Source organism: Pogona vitticeps, chromosome 5, assembly GCF_051106095.1.
Source record: "Pogona vitticeps strain Pit_001003342236 chromosome 5, PviZW2.1, whole genome shotgun sequence".
NCBI classification, from domain to species: Eukaryota; Metazoa; Chordata; class Lepidosauria; order Squamata; family Agamidae; genus Pogona; species Pogona vitticeps.
Genome location: NC_135787.1, coordinates 92,297,212 through 92,318,832, shown reverse-complemented (window position 1 = coordinate 92,318,832; position 21,621 = coordinate 92,297,212). Strand labels below are relative to the sequence as shown.

General features: G+C 46.1%; 1 protein-coding gene across 2 annotated transcripts in view; it reads left to right on the top strand.

Moving 5' to 3' along the window:
• The window catches only part of WDR1 (WD repeat domain 1), a 75,941-nt gene that overhangs the window by 29,447 nt on the left and 24,873 nt on the right, over positions 1–21,621 (top strand). For both annotated transcript variants that reach the window (XM_078394075.1, XM_078394074.1), the window contains exons 8-11: positions 15,480–15,713; positions 16,553–16,642; positions 17,287–17,441; positions 17,948–18,035. In XM_078394075.1, the coding sequence (XP_078250201.1) occupies positions 15,480–15,713; positions 16,553–16,642; positions 17,287–17,441; positions 17,948–18,035 (567 nt within the window). The remainder of the gene's footprint in view (positions 1–15,479; positions 15,714–16,552; positions 16,643–17,286; positions 17,442–17,947; positions 18,036–21,621) is intronic.

The window sequence follows — 21,621 nt, the reverse complement described above, 5'->3', positions numbered from 1 at the left end:
TAGAGATTTTTTTCTTTTCCACTTTGCTCGGCCTCTGGCCGCAATACCCCCCCAATCATTGTTTTTTCTCTTCAAATTATTTTCTATTCATGTCTCCTTTGGGCTCGTTTAAACACTGCGTGGTCTGTGATAGCAAAATGCCACTCTCCAATGCCCATGCCAAGTATCTTTTTGCTTGGGAGAGCCACACCAGACGTCGTCCTGCCAGCATTGTAGGAACTTCAAGCACTGAGTCCTCCGTTCTCACTTATCCAGATTAAAACTCTGTCCTTGGGAACAATCCCTTCAACCAACCAAAATGGCCCAACCTCCTTGTAAGGCCACCTCACAAACCAAAGCAACAGAGAAGGCTTTCTCTGAAGCCTCAAAACAGCATCCACAGACCACACCATCCCACTCTGACCCTTCATCCACTTCATCTAAAACTTCAAAAATCCATAAATTGAGGTGCTCGATACCGAAATCCTAAATATCGAAGCCCTCCACTAAATGCCAAATGTCCACCGAAGCCTCTTCGGTTCCGGAGCCTTCTCCGCCTTAAAGACCTAAACAGCATAAATCGCTGCAGTCATTTCTCAGCAGCCTCAACAAACTGCCAAATTTGTTGGTTCGCCTTCTGACGATGACGGAATCCAATTTCATCAACCCTGCTCCCAGTCAACGGAATGGGATGACAGAGTCAATCGATTAGCATCTTCTTCTCCCAATCCTCAACACTCTGTTTTTTCGAGCAACCCTTCTGTGGTTGCTTCACCTGACAGGGTTGACTCCGAACAACAACTAGAGACCATACCTTATTTGGTAACATCTGATCATTCACCACAAACGCCTCAGAGACATCAACTCCAACAGTGCCTGGAGCCGTCTGTTTCATCATGCATGGCTCAGACCTGCGTTCAGCACTCTCACTGGGTTGCCATTTGCCTGACCAATGCTTGACCGGACAAATCTCAACACCAATCAGCCAGTTGCTCTATCCAGCTCGGACATACCTTCTCATGGTGGGCCTCGATCTCGACAGCTATTAGTGTCTAAATGGTCATATCACCGTGACCCATATCAACTCCAACCTGCTCCCTACCTGGCACCTAAAAGACCCAGGATGGTCGAGCAATTTTCTTCTACACGTGGGGCTTTTACAGCTCCAGCCTCTTGATATTTTCCCGCTAATCTAGGTGAGGGAAATCATTCTCGCTCAGCATCTCCAGCGTCTATATACTCCACTGCTTTACCAGCTCGTCAGCAACCTCTGTTTCGACATCACTGAGACACAGGCTCTGATATCAATGATCTTCAATATTCATCGTGGTCCATGGACACTCGTTCTGTCCCTTTATTGACACACCATTGCCCGATAGAACCAAGCCATTGAACGCGACATCACTATGACCCTGAGTTCGACACCAACATTCAACGATATCAAATGACATCCATGGACACTTGGATGACATCTCTCAATATCAAAAATCCTCAACACCAACAAATGCTCATGGACATGCCACCTCCATCAACATTGAGCCACAAACATCAATACTATGACACTCAAACTATCGAAACCAAAGTCGATCGACAATCCGTCAACTTCCAACACAATCCTGATTATTCTGATCACGGATCCAGACCTCAGATGTCATCACTATTACTTACCTCATTGGAATCTGACCTCGTCAATGCCAATGCACCATCACCGGCGAAAGACTTCCAAATTTATACCCAACTTATGATCCATATGGCTAGGTCTCACAGTCTCCAAATCCACCATCCTTCGACAGAACTGGCTGATCATCTATACGACCCAGTCTCTAAAGATATAACTACTCCAGTACACATCTCGATGCTTCTGTCTCTACTCAGCACCCCTCAACAATCCTGGACAAAACCAGCCTCTTCCCATACCATGTGTAAACAAATCGATAACCTCTATGGAGTTCACGATCCTGGAGCTCTATTTCTTCAAAAACAACTGGCTCCAAACTCTATTTTTGTTGAAGCCTCTCAATCCAGATCTCGACATTGACAAACCCTCATGCCATCAAATCAAGACAGTAGAAGGATCAACTCAATGGGAAGATGGCTTTATTCATCAGCAGTGTTCACCATGCATATCGCTAACTACCAGGGAGTCATGGGTGCATATCAATGTTTCCTTTGGGACAATATGTCAAACTTTGTTGAATCTTTACCAGAAGACAAAGTACTCACCCAAACCTTTCAACAAGAAGGTCTTTCCGTTGCCAAACAACAGATGCTTTCTGCTAGGCACAAGGTAGATGCCACAGCAAAGTCAATAGCCACTTCAATAGCCTTACAACATTTCTCTTGGCTAAGGACAGCTTGCCTGCCTGAGGATGGCCGTGCATGTATCAAAGACCTTCCATTCGACAGGGCAGGCCTCTTTAATGCTGAAACTGATGATACTTTGGAAAACGTGCAAAAGAAAAGATCAGCAGCTAGACGTTGGGGAGTTTATCCATCTTACCAACAATGTCCCCAACAAAATCAATGAAGACAACCGTACAACTCATATCAAAAATTCCAATGTGATCCTCCAAAACAAACATCTTATACACCCTATTTCAGAAATCAAAGAAATAAACCCCGCCAACAACCCGTTACTAGGCGCAACGACTGCAAGCCCAAACATCACGTTTGACACTCCCATGACCAAGATCACATACTACTACACCCATCCTGCCCTCTGGAAACACCTACCTGTCTGGGAATCCATCACTACAGATGCCTGCAACGGCTACTGCATCCATTTCTTCCAATTTCCTCCGGCAACATACGTCATCACTCCATCTCCAACCCTAAAGAGGAAATAAGAAATTTATTCCACAGAGATTCCATACAACCCATCTCACAACACAACAAAGGGGTTTTCTCTCGCTATTTCACAGTACCCAAAAAGGATGGAGGTCTTTGCCCTATCTTAGACCTGAGAGAGTTAAACAAATACATTACCACAAAATTCCGTATGGTTACCCTTGAATCACTTCTCCCTTTACTCCGCAAAAACGACTTGTTCACTGTCATAGATCTCAAACACTTCCATATTTCTGTACATCCTTCACACAGAAAATTCCTTCAATTTCAGCTAGGATCACAAGCCTACCAATTCAAAAGGCTCCCTTTCGGTCCCAAGAGTATTCACCAAATGCATGGCACCATTAGCAGCTTATCTCAGGTTGCAAAAAAATTCTCATATTTCCATATATCCTCTTAGCTCATTCCTGTTGCAAGGCCCAAGGAGACACTCACTTCACCCTTATCCTCCATGATCTTGGTCTCACTGTCAATGAACAAAAATCACATTTGAAACCTGCAATGATTATTCATTATACAGTATAGGCGCATGCATATATTCCACACATGTTTGTGCCTTTCTTCCTCCAGACAAGAGATAAAATCTCATTGCATTACTTCAGGTTTTCACCCACCCCATTCTATGGTACCCGGCTTGACTGTGCAATGTTTACTAGGCACCATGGCCTCTATGACTTCAGTAGCGCAGCACGTACGTCTCAAGATGAGATCTCTTCGGTCATGGTTTCTTGCCCTCTTTGACCCACTCACAAACCCTCTTCACACTCTTTTAAGGGTCACCCCAGAACTTGCCTCTCAACTTCAGTGGTGGTGTTTTCCTCCTAACCTATCCGTCAGGTGGCTGTTCCGACAACCACAACCACAAATACAGGTCACCACTGATGCCAGCCTCACAGGCTGGGGAGCTCACTTCAAATCTCTCAAAATCCATGCCACATCAATGAATTAGAGCTGTTGGTGGTTATAAAATCTTGCAAAGCTTTCAGAAATCTCCTTGCTGGCAAGATGGTACAAATTGCCACCGACAACACCACGGCAATGTACTATATTCTGAAACAAGGTGGCACTCACTCTCCAAGTCTCCTCTGTTTAGCAGTCGACCTCTGGGAGTGGTGCCTAGCACATCATATATGCCTCACAGCTTTACACATTGCCGGCCATGACAATGACTTGGCCGATCTACTCAGCCGCACAAACTCTCAAGCTCATGAATGGGAGTTCAGGGGGTTTTTTGCCTTTGCAATCAATGGGGCAAACCAACTCTCAACCTTTTCGCCTCCTGTGTAGATCGGAAGTGCAAACGATACTGCTCCCAAGCCGGCATTTGCAAACACTCCCAAGGAGATGCATTTGTGGGCCGATGGCCCAAGACCCTCACTTACCTTTTTCCACTGTTCCCACTTCTCCACAACAAGACAAACCTGATGCCATCGTTATAGCCCCTTGGTGGCCAAGACAACCCTGATTTCCAGTCCTTCACAATCTCTCATCAGACATTCACCACCTCCTGCTCCGCCTCCTCATGCAGAACAACTCCCAAGTACTCTACCCGGACTTACCTGTTCTGCACTTGGCAGCATAAAGGATTCTGCCTCGCTAATGAACGTCCTCTGTCAATCAAAGAAGCCCACCACTGGAAAGGCTGACCTGTATAAATGGAATCAGACTCAAATCTTTCACTGAAGCTTCTTCATTGCCTTCTATCAACCCGTCACTTGGTACTGTTCTACATTTTTTGGTTCATCTCAAGTCTAGCAGCCTTTTCCTCTCTTCCTTGAGGTTTACCTCTCTGCCATAGTTTATTATCAGCCCCCTAACTCTCTGGCAGCTGATTTCTTCAAGCATCCAACATTGAAACATTTTCTTAAAGATTTATCTCATATCTACCCAGATACCTGCCCGCCTTCCCCGCAGTGGTCATTAACACTAGTACTGCAACAACTTACTAAAGCTCCCTTTGAACCTTTTGCTTCAACTGATTTACGGCTACTTACCTTTAAAACAGTTTTCCTTGTCGCCATAACCTTAGCTCAACAAACTAGTGATTTAGCGGCCTCATGTCACAACTATCCTTATTTACAGTTTTTTCCAGAGTCAAACTGTCCATGGATATTTCTTTCCTCCCCAAAGTTGTAACTTAGTTCTATCTCTCTCAGCCATTTATCCTTCCTTCCTTCTTTCTGTCATTGTCCACAACTCAAGAAAGAAGTGCTACTTCTTTGCTTTACATGAAGCTTGTGCTACTGAATTTTGGTAATTGGGATGTGACAACATTTCTTTTGAGTTGAACTTCCTGGGGGCACTGCTAGATTAGAGAGAATTGGAGAGTTTGGGCATGGAAAAGCAGTTTCCATTAAGCCTGATAATACCTTTGGCTCTTACTGCTTCCTTGAGTCTTCCAATCCCAAGATAAAGAAAGATAGAGAGGCATAGGGGCTATCTGAAGTGCGGACCCAGTACCATGTCACAAGGCAAAATTGTCCTTTCACAGGTAGTACCCAAGGGTCTCAAAAAGAGGAAGGTTTTAATAGGCATTGTTGTGGTACCTCATGGCCCCATCAGCAGCTCCTTGGTACTTCACTCACTGTCTTGAGAGCTAAGAAACAATGTTCCATGTAAAGCAAGAAAGCTAACCTACTAATGTCTCCAAGTACATGTCTCATCACAAGCCTTCCCCAATCTTACATTAACAAGGAATCAAAGGGCTGTGAACAGGTGACATGATGTCTTGAGCATTAGAATCTAGCTCAAGTGGAGGAGAGGGGAGAACGACAGGTTACCCACCTGTAATTGTAGTTCTTCGAGTGGACCTCTGTGATTCACACCCTGGGTGAGCCGCGCCTGCACGGAGCCTCATTGGAAAGTTCTATAGTTTCTGCAATAGCAAAAAACATTAGTATAAGGCCCCTCCCCACTCATGTAAGTACCTTTCAGTTGTATCAACCGCCGCTACATTAAGCAGAATGGCGCGCCAGTGGGGAGGACAGGCAGGATATGTGAATCACAGAGGTCTGTGAATCACACCCTGGGTGACTAAAAAGCTATCTTACCCGGAGGCAGGGTGTCATGCCAAAGTAGAGACTAGAACAACACGTCCAAAGGCTGCATCAGACTTCTGCCGGAGATCAAGTCTATAATGGCAGATGAAAGTGGATGGCTGTGCCCAGATGGCAGAGGCGCAGACGTCTGGAAGAGGTATGCCGCGTAGGAATGCCGTAGATGTCACCACTGCTCTGGTGGAGTGAGGGTGAATCACTTTTGGGACTGGTTTGTATGCCAGCTGATACATGAGTTGAATGGTTGAAGCGACCCATCTAGATATAGTTTGAGACGTCACCTGGCGACCTTTAGTAGGTGGTTGGTGACTTATGAAAAATTGAGATGAACGCCTGAAAGGTTGGGTGTGTTGGACATAAAAGGCAAGGGCTTGCCTAACGTCTAAAGTATAGAGGATTCTTTCTTGAGAGCCTCCCAATGTTGTGTGTGCTGGAGGTTTTCAAGAAAAGATTAGACAACCATCTGTCCAGGATGGTATGAGGTCTCCTGCTTTGGGCAGGGGGTTGAATTAGACTTCCAAGACCCCTTCCAGCTCTACAATGATTCTATGATGGTCGCATTTCGTTCCATCTTACACAGAAGTAAGTTGTGGTCTACCTTATCAATGTCTTACTGAAGTCTAAGTACAGTGGTGCCCCACATAATGAGCACTTTGTTTAACAACGAATCCGCATAGCGATTAAGTTTTTGTGATCACAAAAGCGATTGCATTACGATGTTTTAAATACGGAAGAATTGGTTTGCAATGATCGGTAAGCTCTTTTGCTTACCAATTTTCGCATAGCGATGTTTTTAGAACAGATGATCGGTGGTTCCAAAATGGCCGCCGGGTAAACAAAATGGCCGCTCACTGTGTTTTCACACCCATTCCTCGCTTACTGGGCAGCGAAAATGGCAGCCGTATGGAGGATTTTCGCTGAACTGTAAGTTTTTTGCCCATAGGAACGCATTAAACGTGTTTTAATGGATTCCTGTGGGCTTTTTTGTTTCCTGTAGCGATAATTCCACATAGCAACGATTTTTCCAGAACGGATTATTGTCGCTATGCAGGGCACCACTGTATACTATATCCACTGTGTTTCCTTGGTCCACTAATTTAGTCACATTATCAAAGAAGGCAATAGGATTTGTGTGGTATGACCTGTTCTTAACAACCCATGCTGGCTTCTAGTAATCACTTGTAGAGGGAGATATGGCGTTGGCTCGATCCCTACTCGTGTAAGAAGAACGATGAACAGATGCCTTAAAGCTGTACATCGTTCTGAGACTGTGTCCAGCCCTCAGTATCGAGGCAGCCAGATCAGCCAGCCTTCCACTCTACGCCTGGCGTTGTTGAATGCCTGGTCTGCATCCAATAAGGTAATCCACGACCTTATCCTGGAGGAGGATGCAGACCTGGCATGCATAACCGAAACATGGATAGACGGAGAGGGGGGTCCACCCCTAGCACTCATCTGTCCGCCTGGTTATGCTGTCCAACACCAGGGTAGACTGGAAGGACGGGGGGAGGGGAGTTGCCATTGTTTATAAATCCATCCTCGAGGTTACTAGGTGCTCCTCGGTAGTAAAGCCGGGTCTGGAGGCTCTCCACGTGTCGATAGGGGCCAGGAACAGTATTGGGAGCTTGCTGGGCTACCGTGCTCCCCGCGACCCAGCCATTTCCCTACCGGAGCTGGTGGACTTTGTCTCCGCGGCACTGTTGGTCTCCCCAAAGCTGTTGGTTTTGGGGGACTTCAACGTGCATGCGGAGGCAGAGACTTCCAGACCAGCTCTTGAGTTCTTGGAGACCATGGCCTTCCTGAACATGTCCCAACATGTTATCGACCCCACCCACATGGGAGGCCATACACTTGACCTGGTTTTTTCCTCCATTTGGAGTGAGAGTGGTCCGATGGTGACTGACCTTGAGTCGGTCCCTCTGTCATGGTTGGATCACCACCTAATAAAATATAACCTCAACATGGCCCTCCCCCCTCACAGGGAGCAGGGACCTATTGTGATGGTCCGCCCTCAAAGGCTACTGGATCTGAATGGATTCCAGGATACCATGAGAGGTGTTTCGGCTGACCTGGCTGGCGCTCCTGTCGAGGCTCTGACTGTCAGCTGGTTCGCCGCTGCGGCTAGGGCTGTAGAGATGATCGCACCTAAACGCCCTCTCCAACGCAGAGCCCGCCTGGCGCCCTGGTTTAACCAGGACCTTCGGGCGCTGAAGCGGATTAGGAGACGGCTAGAGCACAAATGGAGAAAGGACTCGACGGATCAGAATTGGATAGCTGTTAAGGTCGCCACTAACCTTTACCTGGCTAAGGTAAAGGCTGCCAGTCGAGCATACTTTGCTAACCGGATAAGGGAAGCATCCAACCAGCAGGCAGAATTATTCCGTATAGTGCGCGACCTATCCAGAATTGGTCCGGGTGATGGGCCTCCCCCTAATTTGCAGCATTTTTAAAATCTAAAGTGGAGGCCATCCACCGGGACCTCTCTCCTTTTTTGAACACAGTGAGTCGAGCGGAGACGTCCAGTGCTCCGTCTTGCCCGGTAACTTTTGATTCCTTTCAGCCAGTCATGCCTGACACTGTGGCCAGGGCGCTCAATCGCTGTCGAGCCACCACCTCCTCCCGTGACCCTTGCCCGGCCTGGCTAATCAAAGCAGCCAGGCCTACAACAACAGAATGGGCCACTGTAATAATTAATGGGTCTTTCCTGGAGGGCAGATTTCCATCTGCCCTCAAGGAGACACTCATTAGGCCCATTAGGAAGAAACCAAGTTTGGCGGCGGACAAGATTGGCAACTACAGGCCCGTCGCCAATGTTTCTTTCCTAAGCAAGGTGGTTGAGAGGGTGGTGGCCGACCAGCTTCAGGTGAACCTGGATGAAACATGCCCTGGATCCATTTCAGTCAGGCTTCAGGCTGCGCCATGGTACAGAAACGGCATTGGTCGCCCTGTGCGATGACCTACTGAGGGAGGCCAACAGGGGAAAAGTGTCCCTGCTGGTCCTCCTCGACATCTCATCTCTGAGCTGGGAATTGGCAGCCTGGCACTGGCCTGGCTCCGTTCCTTCTTGGAGAACCGTCCCCAGAGAGTACAGCTTGGGGAGAGTGTCTCGGCCCCGTGGAGTCTCAACTGTGGGGTTCCACAGGGGTCGATTATCTCCCCAATGCTGTTTAACATCTATATGAGGCCGCTGGGTGGAGTCATCAGGGGATGTGGAGCTCGGTGTCATCAGTACGCTGATGACACTCAGCTGTACATCTCCTTTCCACCTACCGCAGGAGATGCCGTTCTGTCCCTTCAGCGCTGCCTGGGGACCGTACTGCAATGGATACAGGAGAACGGGCTGAGGCTGAACCTGGACAAGACAGAGGTACTGAGGGTGGGCGCCCCTACAGTCGGGGGCTTGGGAAACTCCCTCTCCTTCGGGGGGGTAACCCTCCCTGCCAAGGATGGGGTCCGCAGCCTGGGGAGCCATCTGGACCCGGCGCTCACCATGGAATCCCAGGTGGCGTCGGTCGTCCGAACCGCCTTTTACCATCTTAGGCGGATAGCCCAGCTGTGGCCCTACCTCGAGGTGGGGGCGCTCACTACCTTGGTGCATGCACTCGTAATCTCAGGATTAGACCACTGTAATGCGCTCTACGTGAGGCTGCCTTGGAGGCTGCTGCGGAAACTACAGGTGGTGCAGAATGCGGCGGCCAGACTTCTTAGTGGTGTGAAAAAATACCAACACACCTCACCCACTCTGGCCGCATTGCATTGGCTGCCCATCCGTTTCCGCATCGACTTCAAAGTGTTGATGCTTACATATAAAGCCCTAAATGGTTTAGGGCCTCGATACTTGGTGGAACGCCTACTCCCATCAAGATCTACCCGTGTCACCCGCGCGAGTCAGGAGGTGAGGCTGAGGAGCCTAACGCAGAGGGAGGCCCGGAAGGAGAAGACAAGAAATCGGGCCTTCTCGGCAGTGGCTCCTCGCCTCTGGAATAACCTCCCTCCTAATATTCGCGCGGCTCCCTCTCTGGGCATTTTTTAAAAACAACTAAAAGCATTGATGTATTGGCAGGCCTTCCCCTTTGTCAGTTCCTGATCTCCCCTTTCCTTCCACTCGCTAGTTCTGTCCCATCTTGCTGTAAGTTCTCCTATGTAAAATTGCTTTTAATTATATTGTTCTTGTTTTTACTGTTGTAAGCCGCCTAGAGTAATCTTAATTGATTAGATAGGTGGGATATAAATAAAATAAATAATAAATAATAATATTTTCTAGGTGCTCACAAATCTGCTGCTTGATTATTTTTCCAAGATTTTCCCAGGTATTCGTGTCTAGTTCCCTGGATCCCCTTTTTCCCCCCTTTTTGAAGATTTGAACTCATTCAAAGTAGCCAGATGTTCTTTTATCACTTTCTTACCTATTTTGACCTGTTTCCCTCTCCTGTCTCCCAGAGTGCTGCTTTTGACAGGGTGAACCAATTTTTCCTTTTGCGTAAATAGTTGTTATTTTTGGCATTTGTTACAAGTCTTAGCTTATTCTGAGCCTTAACCTTCCTGACTCCATCCTTGCAGATTCGAACTATTTGCTGGTATCCTGTTCTAGTTGTGAGCCCCTTTTTCAGTTTTGTATACTTATCCTTATTGTCCCTTAGCTTGTCAGAGAGCTCTGTGTGCATCCACGCCAGTCTTGTCAAACGTTTCTTGTTTTTCTTTCTCTGTTGTATTGTTTTGGTTTGGGCCTTTATTATCTCACCCTTCAGGGTTTCCTAAGCATCCTGAACTGCTTTTCCCTTTAGGGTTTCTATCCATGGAATCCTTCCTATTATATCTCTTAATTTTTTTAAAGTCAGCTCTCTTAAAATCTAGAACATTAGTCTGACTTGGTACTGTTACCCTTGCCTGCCTAATGGTGAATTCTAATATGACATGGTTGCAATAGCTGGCTGTCAGTACCATGTTGTTATCTTTCTGTTGTAAAGACATTTGCCAGGCATCAGTTCCATTTTCTGTTCCATTCCATAACTGTCTCATAACACCCAGTGTGATTTACCCTTATACTTATACCCCTTGCTCTGCATCAGTAGTAAAAAAGTATTTGCAAGGCTTGGACTTCTTAGCTTCTGAGAACCTCAGAGTTTGAAGGCCACAGAACCTAGTGACTTCAGACACTGCTGAGTCCAGATCCTGGCCTCCCCAAAGTATGGCTCTATCAAAATCTGAGCTAAAATTCCCCCTCCCTTGAGCACTGCTGGCCATTATAATACAGTGGTGCCTCGACTTACGACCATAATCCATTCCAGAAGATTGATGTAACTCGAAATGGTCATAGGTTGAAGCATCATTAATCCGTTCCAGAAGAAACAAAAAAACCACCACCACCACCACCACCCCAAAAAACAAAAAAAAACCACACTGTAAGCCCCATAGTAATGTGCTGGAGTGGAAAAAAAACCCAAAAATAAACCATGGAGCAAGCTCTGGAGGCGCTGGGGCTTTTAAAAAACACCAAAAATAAACCACAGAGCAAGCCCCGAAGGTGCTGGGGCTTAAAAAAAAAATCAAACCCAAAAATAAATCACAGAGCAAGCCTTATTGGAAGGTGCTGGGGCAGCAAAAAAAATCACCAAAGAACAAAACAACAACACAGCACAGAAACATAACCTCCCCAGCCCCACCTTGCAAAACCCACCCAGAACAGGCAGTTTTTGAAAAGCAAAAAGCAGCACCTTACCTTATCAGACAACCTGAAGCTTCCCTGCAAACAAACACACTGTCACTCAGAAGCGGAAGCCAGGCAGTCCCAAGCCTCCTCCGAATGCACACTCTCTAACTCAGTGGTCCCCAACCTTTTTCGGACCATGGACCAGTTGGGGGGTGTGGGATCCCTGTGGGGTCCGGTTGGGGGGCTGGGGGCTCCCCTGTGCTCGTGAGTGGGCGTGTCACGCTCACAGGTGGGCGTGTCACACCTGCAGAGGGGCGTGTCACGCCTGTGGAGGGGCGTGTCACGCTCGTGTGCATGCACGCTTGTGTGATATGCTCTTCCGCAAACACGACACACCCACGTGCAAGTGTGACACACCCCTCTGCAGGAGGAAGTTCAAACGTCCTGCCACTTCATGGTTTTCTGATCTCAGGACCGCCAAATAAATAATGAACTTGAAGTGCACGAGAGAGGAGCGGTGGCAGTGGCAGGGGGCAAAGCAGCAGCAGTGGCGGTGGCAGCGCTACTGTGGCTGGCCGATGCCGGAGGGAGGGGCTGGAGGAGTTGCCCTGAGGGAAGGCGGCAGCGGCTCAGCCAGCCACTCACGCCAAAGTGAGGCCGGGCTGGGGGACTGTGGTCCCTTCTGGGGGTGGTCATGGTGGTGGCATTCCGCCACAATCTCCTGTGCTGCGCTGCCTGTGCGATTGCTTGGCCAGAGGCGCCCGCAAAGCTGTCTATGTTGTACCTAAATTCAGGCAATAACCTGTGGAGCTTGTGGGTTGGGTGGGTCGCTGCCAGCTAGCCCTTCCAGGATTCTGAGCCCCATCAGGAGCTGGGCCCCTGCGCTGCCACCCCTCAATGCTGGCTCCTGAGTTGATCCACGCCGCTACTCTTCATTGCCCTCCCCTTCAGCCCCCTCCACAGCCTCCTCTTTCTCCCCCCATGCCAGCCGCTAGTTGGAACCACTTAGAAAGGCAGCCACAGCGACGCCTTCTCTTCTCTCCTCCTCCTTCACCCCTCTGGCAATACCACCCCTTGCCCTTTCCGCGCCTGGCAGGGGAATGAGGGGAAATGCCCAGGGCTGCACCTTCCCCCTCTGCAGGCTGTTTGTTTATCCCAGCCTGGGCCAGGGACTCCCGCGGGCCCCTCCACCTGGCGACGCTTCCTCGGCATGATCCGGGGGCTTCCTGACTCGCCCGCCCCACCTCCATCGTTCCTCGCCAGCTGAGTGCTTCTGTATTGGGCTGAGAGGGTTGGAAGGCAAACACCTCCAGGAGTTACATCCTGTCCCGTCGTGACCTACCCCGTGATGCTACCCGCTGGAGAGGCGAGAGGGGGGACCCAGGCCATGGAATCTGGGTGCCAGCGACTCTCAGCGCCCTGCGAAGGGAAATGCCCCAGGGCCCCCAGCGGCTGTGGTGGAACATTCTCCCTGAGCTTGCTGGCCAGTTGATCCCAGGGCCCGAGGGAAGCAAGGCCGAGGCGCGGGCAGTGGGGGTGGTCCTCTCGCCTCTCTAAGTCGGCTCGCCATCGCAGAAATTGGGCCCAGGGCAAGGTGCACACCTGGGTGCCTGAGATGGAGGATGCCACAGCGGAGCCCAGCCCAGCCCTCCCCTGGCTCCTTCTGCTACTTTGGGCTTTGGGGCATTGGGGGGGGGGAGGAAATCAGGTATCAGTTGCTTTCCGCCCTGGGCTGCCCTGAGCTCTTGCAGGAGACCTACCAACCCACCCCGAGCGCGCAAGCCCCGTTGGCTTTACAGAAATACTTTGTTCCTGTTGATGCCCCCAAAGGGAGGGGGGTGTCCGTGTTCTAGGCAGGATGCCTGGGATGTGAACAGAGAGCACCCCAAACCCTCATGCCACCGATTAGCAACCTGGACGCGAAGGGAGGCCCTTTCTAGTATATTATCAATACAGTACAATACAAATGCGTACTACATTCATCAATACTATAGATTAGAACATATATTATTTCATAGTCTCTTCAAAATAAGTATTATTAATTATAAGGCTAAACTTTTATTTAAAAAATAATACATTATTTCCCTCTTCTAGTTGCTTGTTAATTAACAAACAGCTTAAAATTACATTCATCTTTCACTCTTTTTACACTATTCTTTAAAAGATTCTATTGTACAATATATTGTTATTCATTTTCCACATCTATTTCTAGCATTGCGTTGTTAATTAACATAAGTAAAACACAACACAAGTGACATTTTAAAATACACTCCATTTCTCCTTCTTTTCTCTCTGTTTTACGTGACATCATCGTTCTGTTGTTTACTCTTTCTCGCTAAAGCTGGCACAAAACTGAATTAACTACTTTCGCCTTGTTATCAGTAGCTTTGTTCCAAAACAAGTTGCTCTTATTTTGTAAACAATGAAAATCAAGCTGTACTTGTCCCTTTCATTTCCTTAGCAACCCTGTGAGGCACTTTTTAAAAAGCACTTTTAGGTTTTAGCACAGCACCTCTGCATCCTGTAAACTTTTTTTAAAAAAATCATTGATACTTCCAGTACTCACTGAGCATCCACAGGGTGTTCTCCTTCTGTGTGTGTGTTTAGTCGTTTAGTCGTGTCCGACTCTTCATGACCCCATGGACCAGAGCACGCCAGGCCCTCCTGTCTTCTACTGCCTCCCGGAGTTGTGTCAGGTTCATGTTGGTTGTTTCGCAGACACTGTCCAGCCATCTCATCCTCGGTCGTCCCCTTCTCCTCTTGCCGTCACACCTTCCTAACATCAGGGTTTTTTCCAAGGACTCTTTTCTTCTCATGAGATGGCCAAAGTACTGGAGCCTCAGCTTCAGGATCTGTCCTTCCAGTGAGCACTCAGGGTTGATTTCCTTTAGAACTGATAGGTTTGTTCTCCTTGCAGTCCAGGGGATTCTCAAGAGCCTCCTCCAGCACCACAATTCAAAGGCATCTATTCTGGAGTAGGAAATGGCAAGCCACTCCAGTATCTTTGCCAAGAACGCCCCATGATCAGTTCTCCTTCTGCATCACCCAAATTGTTCCATTTAAACCAGCAGCTCTTTTTTGCAGTGGGGTCAAATAAGGTCTCCTAAACTTGCCTCAAAAGTTGGCCAAGTGGATCTCTCCAACTGTCTCACTGTGGTACCATCTAACAAGACTCCTGGTTCCTGAGACTGTTCAAGTCCATTCAATGAGTCCATTCCACACCATTCTTCTGTGAGAATACTGGACAATTACTTTCTGAAGCGTGCCAAGTAACAACATGGGCCCAACTGTAATCAATTATTTCTCACTACAGATAGATCATGTCATGACTCAAATTTTGACAGAGCTGTTCACTCATCTATCTTTTAATGACATTCTGTCCTCCTCAAGATAAGCTTGTTAGTCTCCCGGATTATAGAATAATTGAGTTGAAAGAGGTCTAGAAGGCCATTGAGTCCAACTCCCTGCTCAGTGCCGGAATTGAAGTCAAAGCAGATCTGACAGATGGTTGTCCAATTTTTTCTTGAATGCCTCCAATGTTGGAGTATGTGTGAGTATTGCTTACCTGTAACGTGTTTCTTCAAGTGGTCATCTGTGGCACTCATGCAACCAAGCCAGTCTCTTCTCTCTTCGATGTCCTGATGTTTGTATCAGCGAATGCTATGACTGAGGTACTTGGAGGAAATACTAGGAACATGCAGGGAGGAGAGATGGCTCTCCTGCAAAAACTAAAGGATTCCATTTTGGAAAATTCCAGGATGGGGTGCACAAGCAAAGTAAACCTCATATGTCTGAGTGTTCACAGATGATCACTGAACGAAGCACAAGCAAGGTAAGCAACCTACCGTTACTGTCCAGAACTCAGTATTCTAAGGAATTGAGACCTAGGCTACCTAATGCATGTGATAGTGCTAAAAAATTCTAAATCTCCTTTTCTGTTTTAACAGATTAGTTGGAGTCCTGATGGCAATCGTCTGCTTTCTGCTTCAGGAGATAAAACAGCCAAGACGTGGGATGTTGCTGCTAATAGTGTAGTGAATACATTTAACATGGGGTCCAGTGTTCTGGACCAGCAGTTGGGATGTCTCTGGCAAAAACACCACTTATTGACACTTTCTCTTTCTGGCTATATCAACTATTTGGATGAGAACAACCCAAATAAACCCCTTCGTGTCATAAAGGTCTGTTGCCTCACTAAGCAGGTTGTTTTTAGTTACCTGATCATATATTGTAGCTTTGTGGCTAAATTGACTAAGAACATATTTTTCCACTGTGTTTAACTATGTTTATACTCTTATTTTGTTGGTTACATTGTTCTGTTGTCAGCATTATTACCAAAAAGAAAATGTAAAGTTAAACAATGTCTTAAAGGCTTAAATTAAGGGAAGGGAATTATGGTGATTCAAAACTGGAAAAATTTCTATTTCTTTGAGAGCAAGTTGGCCTATACACGGCATTCACTTTCCTTCTGAATATTTTCAGGCCATTTAAAACTCTGGCCAGAATTCAAAGTACAATACCCCAAGTATGCTAAACCCAAAGAGTTACTGAAACACTTAGTCTGTGCTCCTTAACCAGCATTCATTCTCATCTGTTTTCCCTTCTTTTCCAAATTGTTCCTAGGTAAATGTCTTCCTGAAACTGATGGTATATGCTCTGGCACCCTCTGTTTTTATGTGGTCAGATTGTCTATGGTTTTATTAATTATTTGACTGTGTGTCTTATTGAGAACCACCCAGAGTAGTGCTGCAGCACTGATGACAACAGTCTATTACATTAAAATTTTAAAATGGGGGGGGGGGCTTCATGTTGTGGATATTGCCAGAAACCAACCCCACCCTCCCTAGTTTCCAAGCCACATACCTTAATGTACACTTGCTCAGAATTTTTGAGAAAAAGAGGAGTATCCTTGAACAAGGAAAAGCAGCCTCATACTATGTATTGAATATGTTCCTGAAGTTTTAAGTGATTTTTAGAAGAAAATTAATTATTTGCAGTAAATGAATATGCTCTCTTGCAGGGTCACAGTAAATCAGTACATTGTCTTACAGTGCATAAAAATGGGGAGAAATCCTATATTTACTCTGGAAGCCATGATGGACATATTAATATCCTTTGAGTGGCCAGAAGCGTAACTTTTCATGGATAAAAATGCAAAGTACTATGCTGTTCATTGTCTTTTTTGCGGTGTTGGGGGTAATTATTTGCTGCTTGCTGAAGAGTCTTAATGCAGGTATACAACCTAGTATTAGAACAGTTCTCATTTAAAGGGCTGAACGAAGCCAGATGATTATCCACTTAACTCATTGAGGGAGCTGTTGTCAGTATAATTCTTCATGATGTTTGAATTGGCAGAAATTCTAAACCGAGAAGCTGCCTCATACAAAGATGAATATTTATTGTAATATCAGTTTGTTTGATTTCAAAGTGTTCTTCTAGGCTAACATCCAAAACATTTTTGCACTGAATACACTGAAATCTTTTGCCATCAATTTTCATGTTGCTGTTCCAGTCAGGTTTGCAGTACCAGGCAGTGGCATTTTAGTGTGTGCACTGGTTTCTATGTTTTAATTTGTTGGCAGACTAATTACAGAATATCTGACATCTGATCCTCTTTATCCTAGATATTTTTGTCCTAAACTTATGTAGCACATCTTTGAAACTGAGTCATACTGACTGTTCTGTGAGATAAATACTGGACCTTCCTTTTTCTGCTTATCTTGAAAATATATTTCCTCAATATTTTGTTCACATTATTGGGATTCTGAGACTGGTGAAAATGATGACTTTTTAGGAAAAGGACATACAAACCAGGTTTCCCGAATGGCAGTGGATGAAATGGAGCAGCTAGTCACTTGCAGTATGGATGATACTGTACGCTACACTAGTCTTAACAAAAAAGATTACAGGTATGTAATTTGAACTGCTCTCACATTAATGATAGAGCAAATTTTGTTTTTTGTAGCTCCAGCAGTAGGAGCCAAAGTCGTAAATTCAAATTATAGTGAAGATTTTATGTAAATATTAGTAAACATTGACAACAAGAGCTGCTTGCCAGTGGAATTGACTGCTTTGAGGGGTGTGTGGACTGTCCTTCATTAGGACAGGCCACACACCTATCAGGGATGGACACCTGTCAGGGATGCCTTTAACTGGATTTCGTGCTTTGACTGAGTCCACACTTAGTCATCCTTGAGATCTCTTCTAGGTTAATACTTTTTTGGTTCTGTGAATCTAAATCCCTCAACTGATATCTTCCTTGTTCTCCAATCTATAACAAGTACCTTATTCTTATCTTTTAAGAGAGCTATTTCCTTTCCCACTTCCTTCATTTTTATGTCCCAGTGATGTTGCCAATGACCTGTGCCCCTCCAGCTTATTTTTAAAAACTTGATTTTTTTTCTTTTCTTTTCAGTGGCCAAGATGTTGTGAAAATGGATGTCCAGCCCAAGTGTTTAGCTGTTGGACCTGGTGGATATGCCGTTATTGTATGCATTGGAGAGGTATGTACCCTAAAAACGGATCACAACTTGCAGTTTATTTATTTAACATTTGTATCTTTCATGCGGCCAAGGAATATCCCACCTATTTTGGGAGATTTATAGGGAGGGAGAGTAATATAACTGGTGCAGGGTTACCCAGTGAGATACAGTTTAGTGGGTACTTCTGTAGTGACTAGTTCCTTGTCAAGTTCTGTAATCAATATATTTGAGTTTCTTAGCCATAATTTACATTTTATATTTTGAATGAAGTCCTACTTTGAAAGTATTTTCAGTGGGGTTTATTGAAGTGCTGCTTAAAAATAAGATTTGGCAACTGTTCAGTACCTTGATAGGACTGAGGGATTTCTCTTGCCAGTTGTGAAGAAGAAAGCTTGCTTGCTTTAGTACACAAAATTGTGTCTAAGTCTTGTGCACATTTTGGAGAGCAGCAACTGGAAACAAGCTAAATAAGAGTCATCTTTTTAGTATGTTTTATCACTATTTTTCAAAGTCTGAGCAGATCTAGTTCTAGATGGACTGACAGCTAAAGTGGAAAAAACAGGGTTAGGGTATATGTATGAGACATGTTTGTGCCTTCCCTGTCTTTCTTTGGGACACAAATTGCTGTAAAGATCTGCACAGCCTCTGATGAATGTGATGACAGCTGCACAGGAGCGTTATAATTTTCTACACAGTCCTTATTTGTTACAAGAAGCTTAAATAAAACAACTTCCCTGCTTGTCCTCTGTGGCAAATAGCTGCTAGTAACTGCTGCAGTCTGTCTCCTTTACTCGAATTTATTTATGGCCAAATCAACAACTATAGTGAAATTTGCCATTCACGATGCTAGCGCAAAAACACAGAAGAACAGCAGGTTTATCAGCGTATTAAACAGTCCAGGTAGTCCAGAATAACTCAAGCATACACCAGCAACTTCTCCTCCACCAACATGTACAGTGGTGCCTCGCTTAACGGGCGCTCCATTTAGCGACGAAACCGCATAGCGATTAACTTTCTGCGATCGCAAAAGCGATCACATTGCGATGTTTCCTATGGTTTTTTTTCGCTTTGCGATGATTGGTTCCCTGTTTCGCTTACTGATTGGCGGTTCCAAACTGGCCGCCGGGTATAAAAATGGCTGCCCGCTGTGTTTTCGCGTGGATTCCTTGCTTTAGAGGCAGCAAAAATGGCCGCCATATGGAGGATCTTCGCTTTAAGGTGAGTTTTAAGCCCATAGGAACGCATTGAAGGGGTTTCAATGCGTTTCTATGGGCTTTTTAAAATCGCATAGCAACGGAATCGCTTAGCAGCGATTTTTGCTGCACGGATTAACGTCACTATGCGAGGCACCACTGTATTTACAAGGTATTTACAGCCGCTCAGTCTGGCAGCATAACAGGTAGCATTCATCACAAAGCAGGAAGATAGATCAACTGTTCAGTTTCATACGTATATACGCATACAGATCTGCTTGTGTCCAATCACATTATGTATTGCATCATGCATGAGTCAGCACTGCTGAGTCGTCATGACTCAGTTTCTACACATCTGTTCATCATGCCTGCTCATTAATATACTTTATTCTGTTCAGGCCTGTAAATTTGTCTTGACACCCCTCCTAATTTAGGTCTGAGCAGAACATATACCCAATTTTTCAGTTACTTCCATGTGTTTTTGTATATTCAGGGGTTTTGTCAAAATGTCAGCTATATTTTTCTCTGACTCGCAATATTGCAGCTCAATTAAGTTTTCCTTTATTGCTTCCCTGACTATGATACTTTATGTCTATGCGTTTGCTTCTGCTACGCATCTTCTCAGTTGTTGCCATCTGGATGCACGTGGTATTGTCTTCATATACCAAAATGGCCTGATTTACTTCAACTTTTAAATCTTTGATTAACTGTTTGTACCATATAATTTCTGAACACAGCTCTGACAATGGTGCAAATTCATCTTCACTTGTTGAAGTTGCGATGGAACTCTGTTTGCGATGGAACTCTTGGAGATGGGGGTGAGGGGTGGCTTGGGGAAAACCGGGAGGCAGGGCAAGGCCTGGGTGTTCCCGGCGGCCCTCCTCCCGACCCTTCACCTGGCCGGCCAGTCAGCTGGCCAAAAAAGCTGGTGTGCACTCGGAAGGAGGGCGTGGGAGCCTTCCCGCACCCTCCTGCCTGATCGCTGGCTAGTCAGCCGGCCAAAAAAGCCGGGATGCGCTCAGAAGGAGGGGGAGGAGCCTTCCTCCGCCCTCCTGGCCAAGCACAGGCCGGTCAGGCAGCCGAAAAAGCGGGGGTGCGCTCGGGAGGAGGGAGGAGGAGCCTCCCTCCGCCCTCCTGCCTGATCGCCGGCCGGTCAGGCAGCGGAAAAAGCTGGGATGCGCTCGGGAGGAGGAGCCTTCCTCCGCCCTCCTGGCCAAGCACAGGCCGGTCAGCCGGCCGAAAAACCCGGCGTGCGCTCGGGAGGAGGGCGGGGGAACCTTCCCCCCCTCCTGCCCCAGCCCCATTTTTGGCCAGCTGATCGGCGGTTCCAAAATGGCCGCCGCAACCATTTTCGCATAATTTCCTCGCTTACCGAGGACGCAAAAATGGCAGCGCTACGGAGGATCTTCGCATAACGGTGAGTTTTCGCCCCATAGGAACGCATTAAACAAAGTTTAATGCGTTTCTATGGGGTTTTCCCACCCGCATTGCAATGTTTCCGGATAGCGACGATTAATCCGGAACGGATTAACGTCGCTATGCGGGGCACCACAGTATTTTAATTTTTCCAAAGCTGAATGTAACTTATTCCAATTTCTCGCTGATTGTTTCAGACCATAAATTGCTTTGTTTAATTTGTACACAATTCCTGGTTTAGAGCTTTCAAAACCAGGTGCCTGTGTCATGTACAATTCCTCCTGTAATTCTGCATTTAAATAGGCAGTTGTGATGTCGAAGTGGTTTACTATGTAGTTTCTGGATGCAGCTAAAGTTAAAGCTAACCTCACTGTCTCTGCCTTTACTGTGGGCGAAAACACTTCGTCATAGTGAACATTTTTCTTTTGTGTGTACCCCTGAGCCACTAATCTTGCTTTGTACCTGTAAATCTCCATTGTTTTGAAATTTTCTTTTATAAACCCACTTGCTACCAATTACCTTTTGTCCTGGTGGCAACTTTGTCTCAATGAACACCTTATGTTCATCTATAGACTTTAATTCATCCTTCATGACCTGTTCCCATTTCTTTCTTTCTATTTCAGGAAGAAGCATCACTTCTTCAAAATTCTTGGGCTCTTGATATAATGTTTATTTCTCTTACACCAAACCTTGTTGGAGGGATTCCTTTATTAGTCCTTTCAGATCTTCTTGGGATTTGTGTCTCTTCCTTAACTACAGGTTCACTTTCTGCCTGACTACACTCTCCATCATCCTCTTCTTCTGAGGTGCTGTGACTTGTGCTTTCTTCAGCCTCTTCCTTTGGTTCTATATCATTTCCCTGACTTTTCTCTCTTTCTCTTATGGGCATGTAGACTTGGGAATTTGCATGCACCTTGTCCCAGTTTTCATGCTCACAAAAATTTGCTGACCTGGAGATCACTACATTTTTATTTCCATCCAGGAAACGATATGCCTTG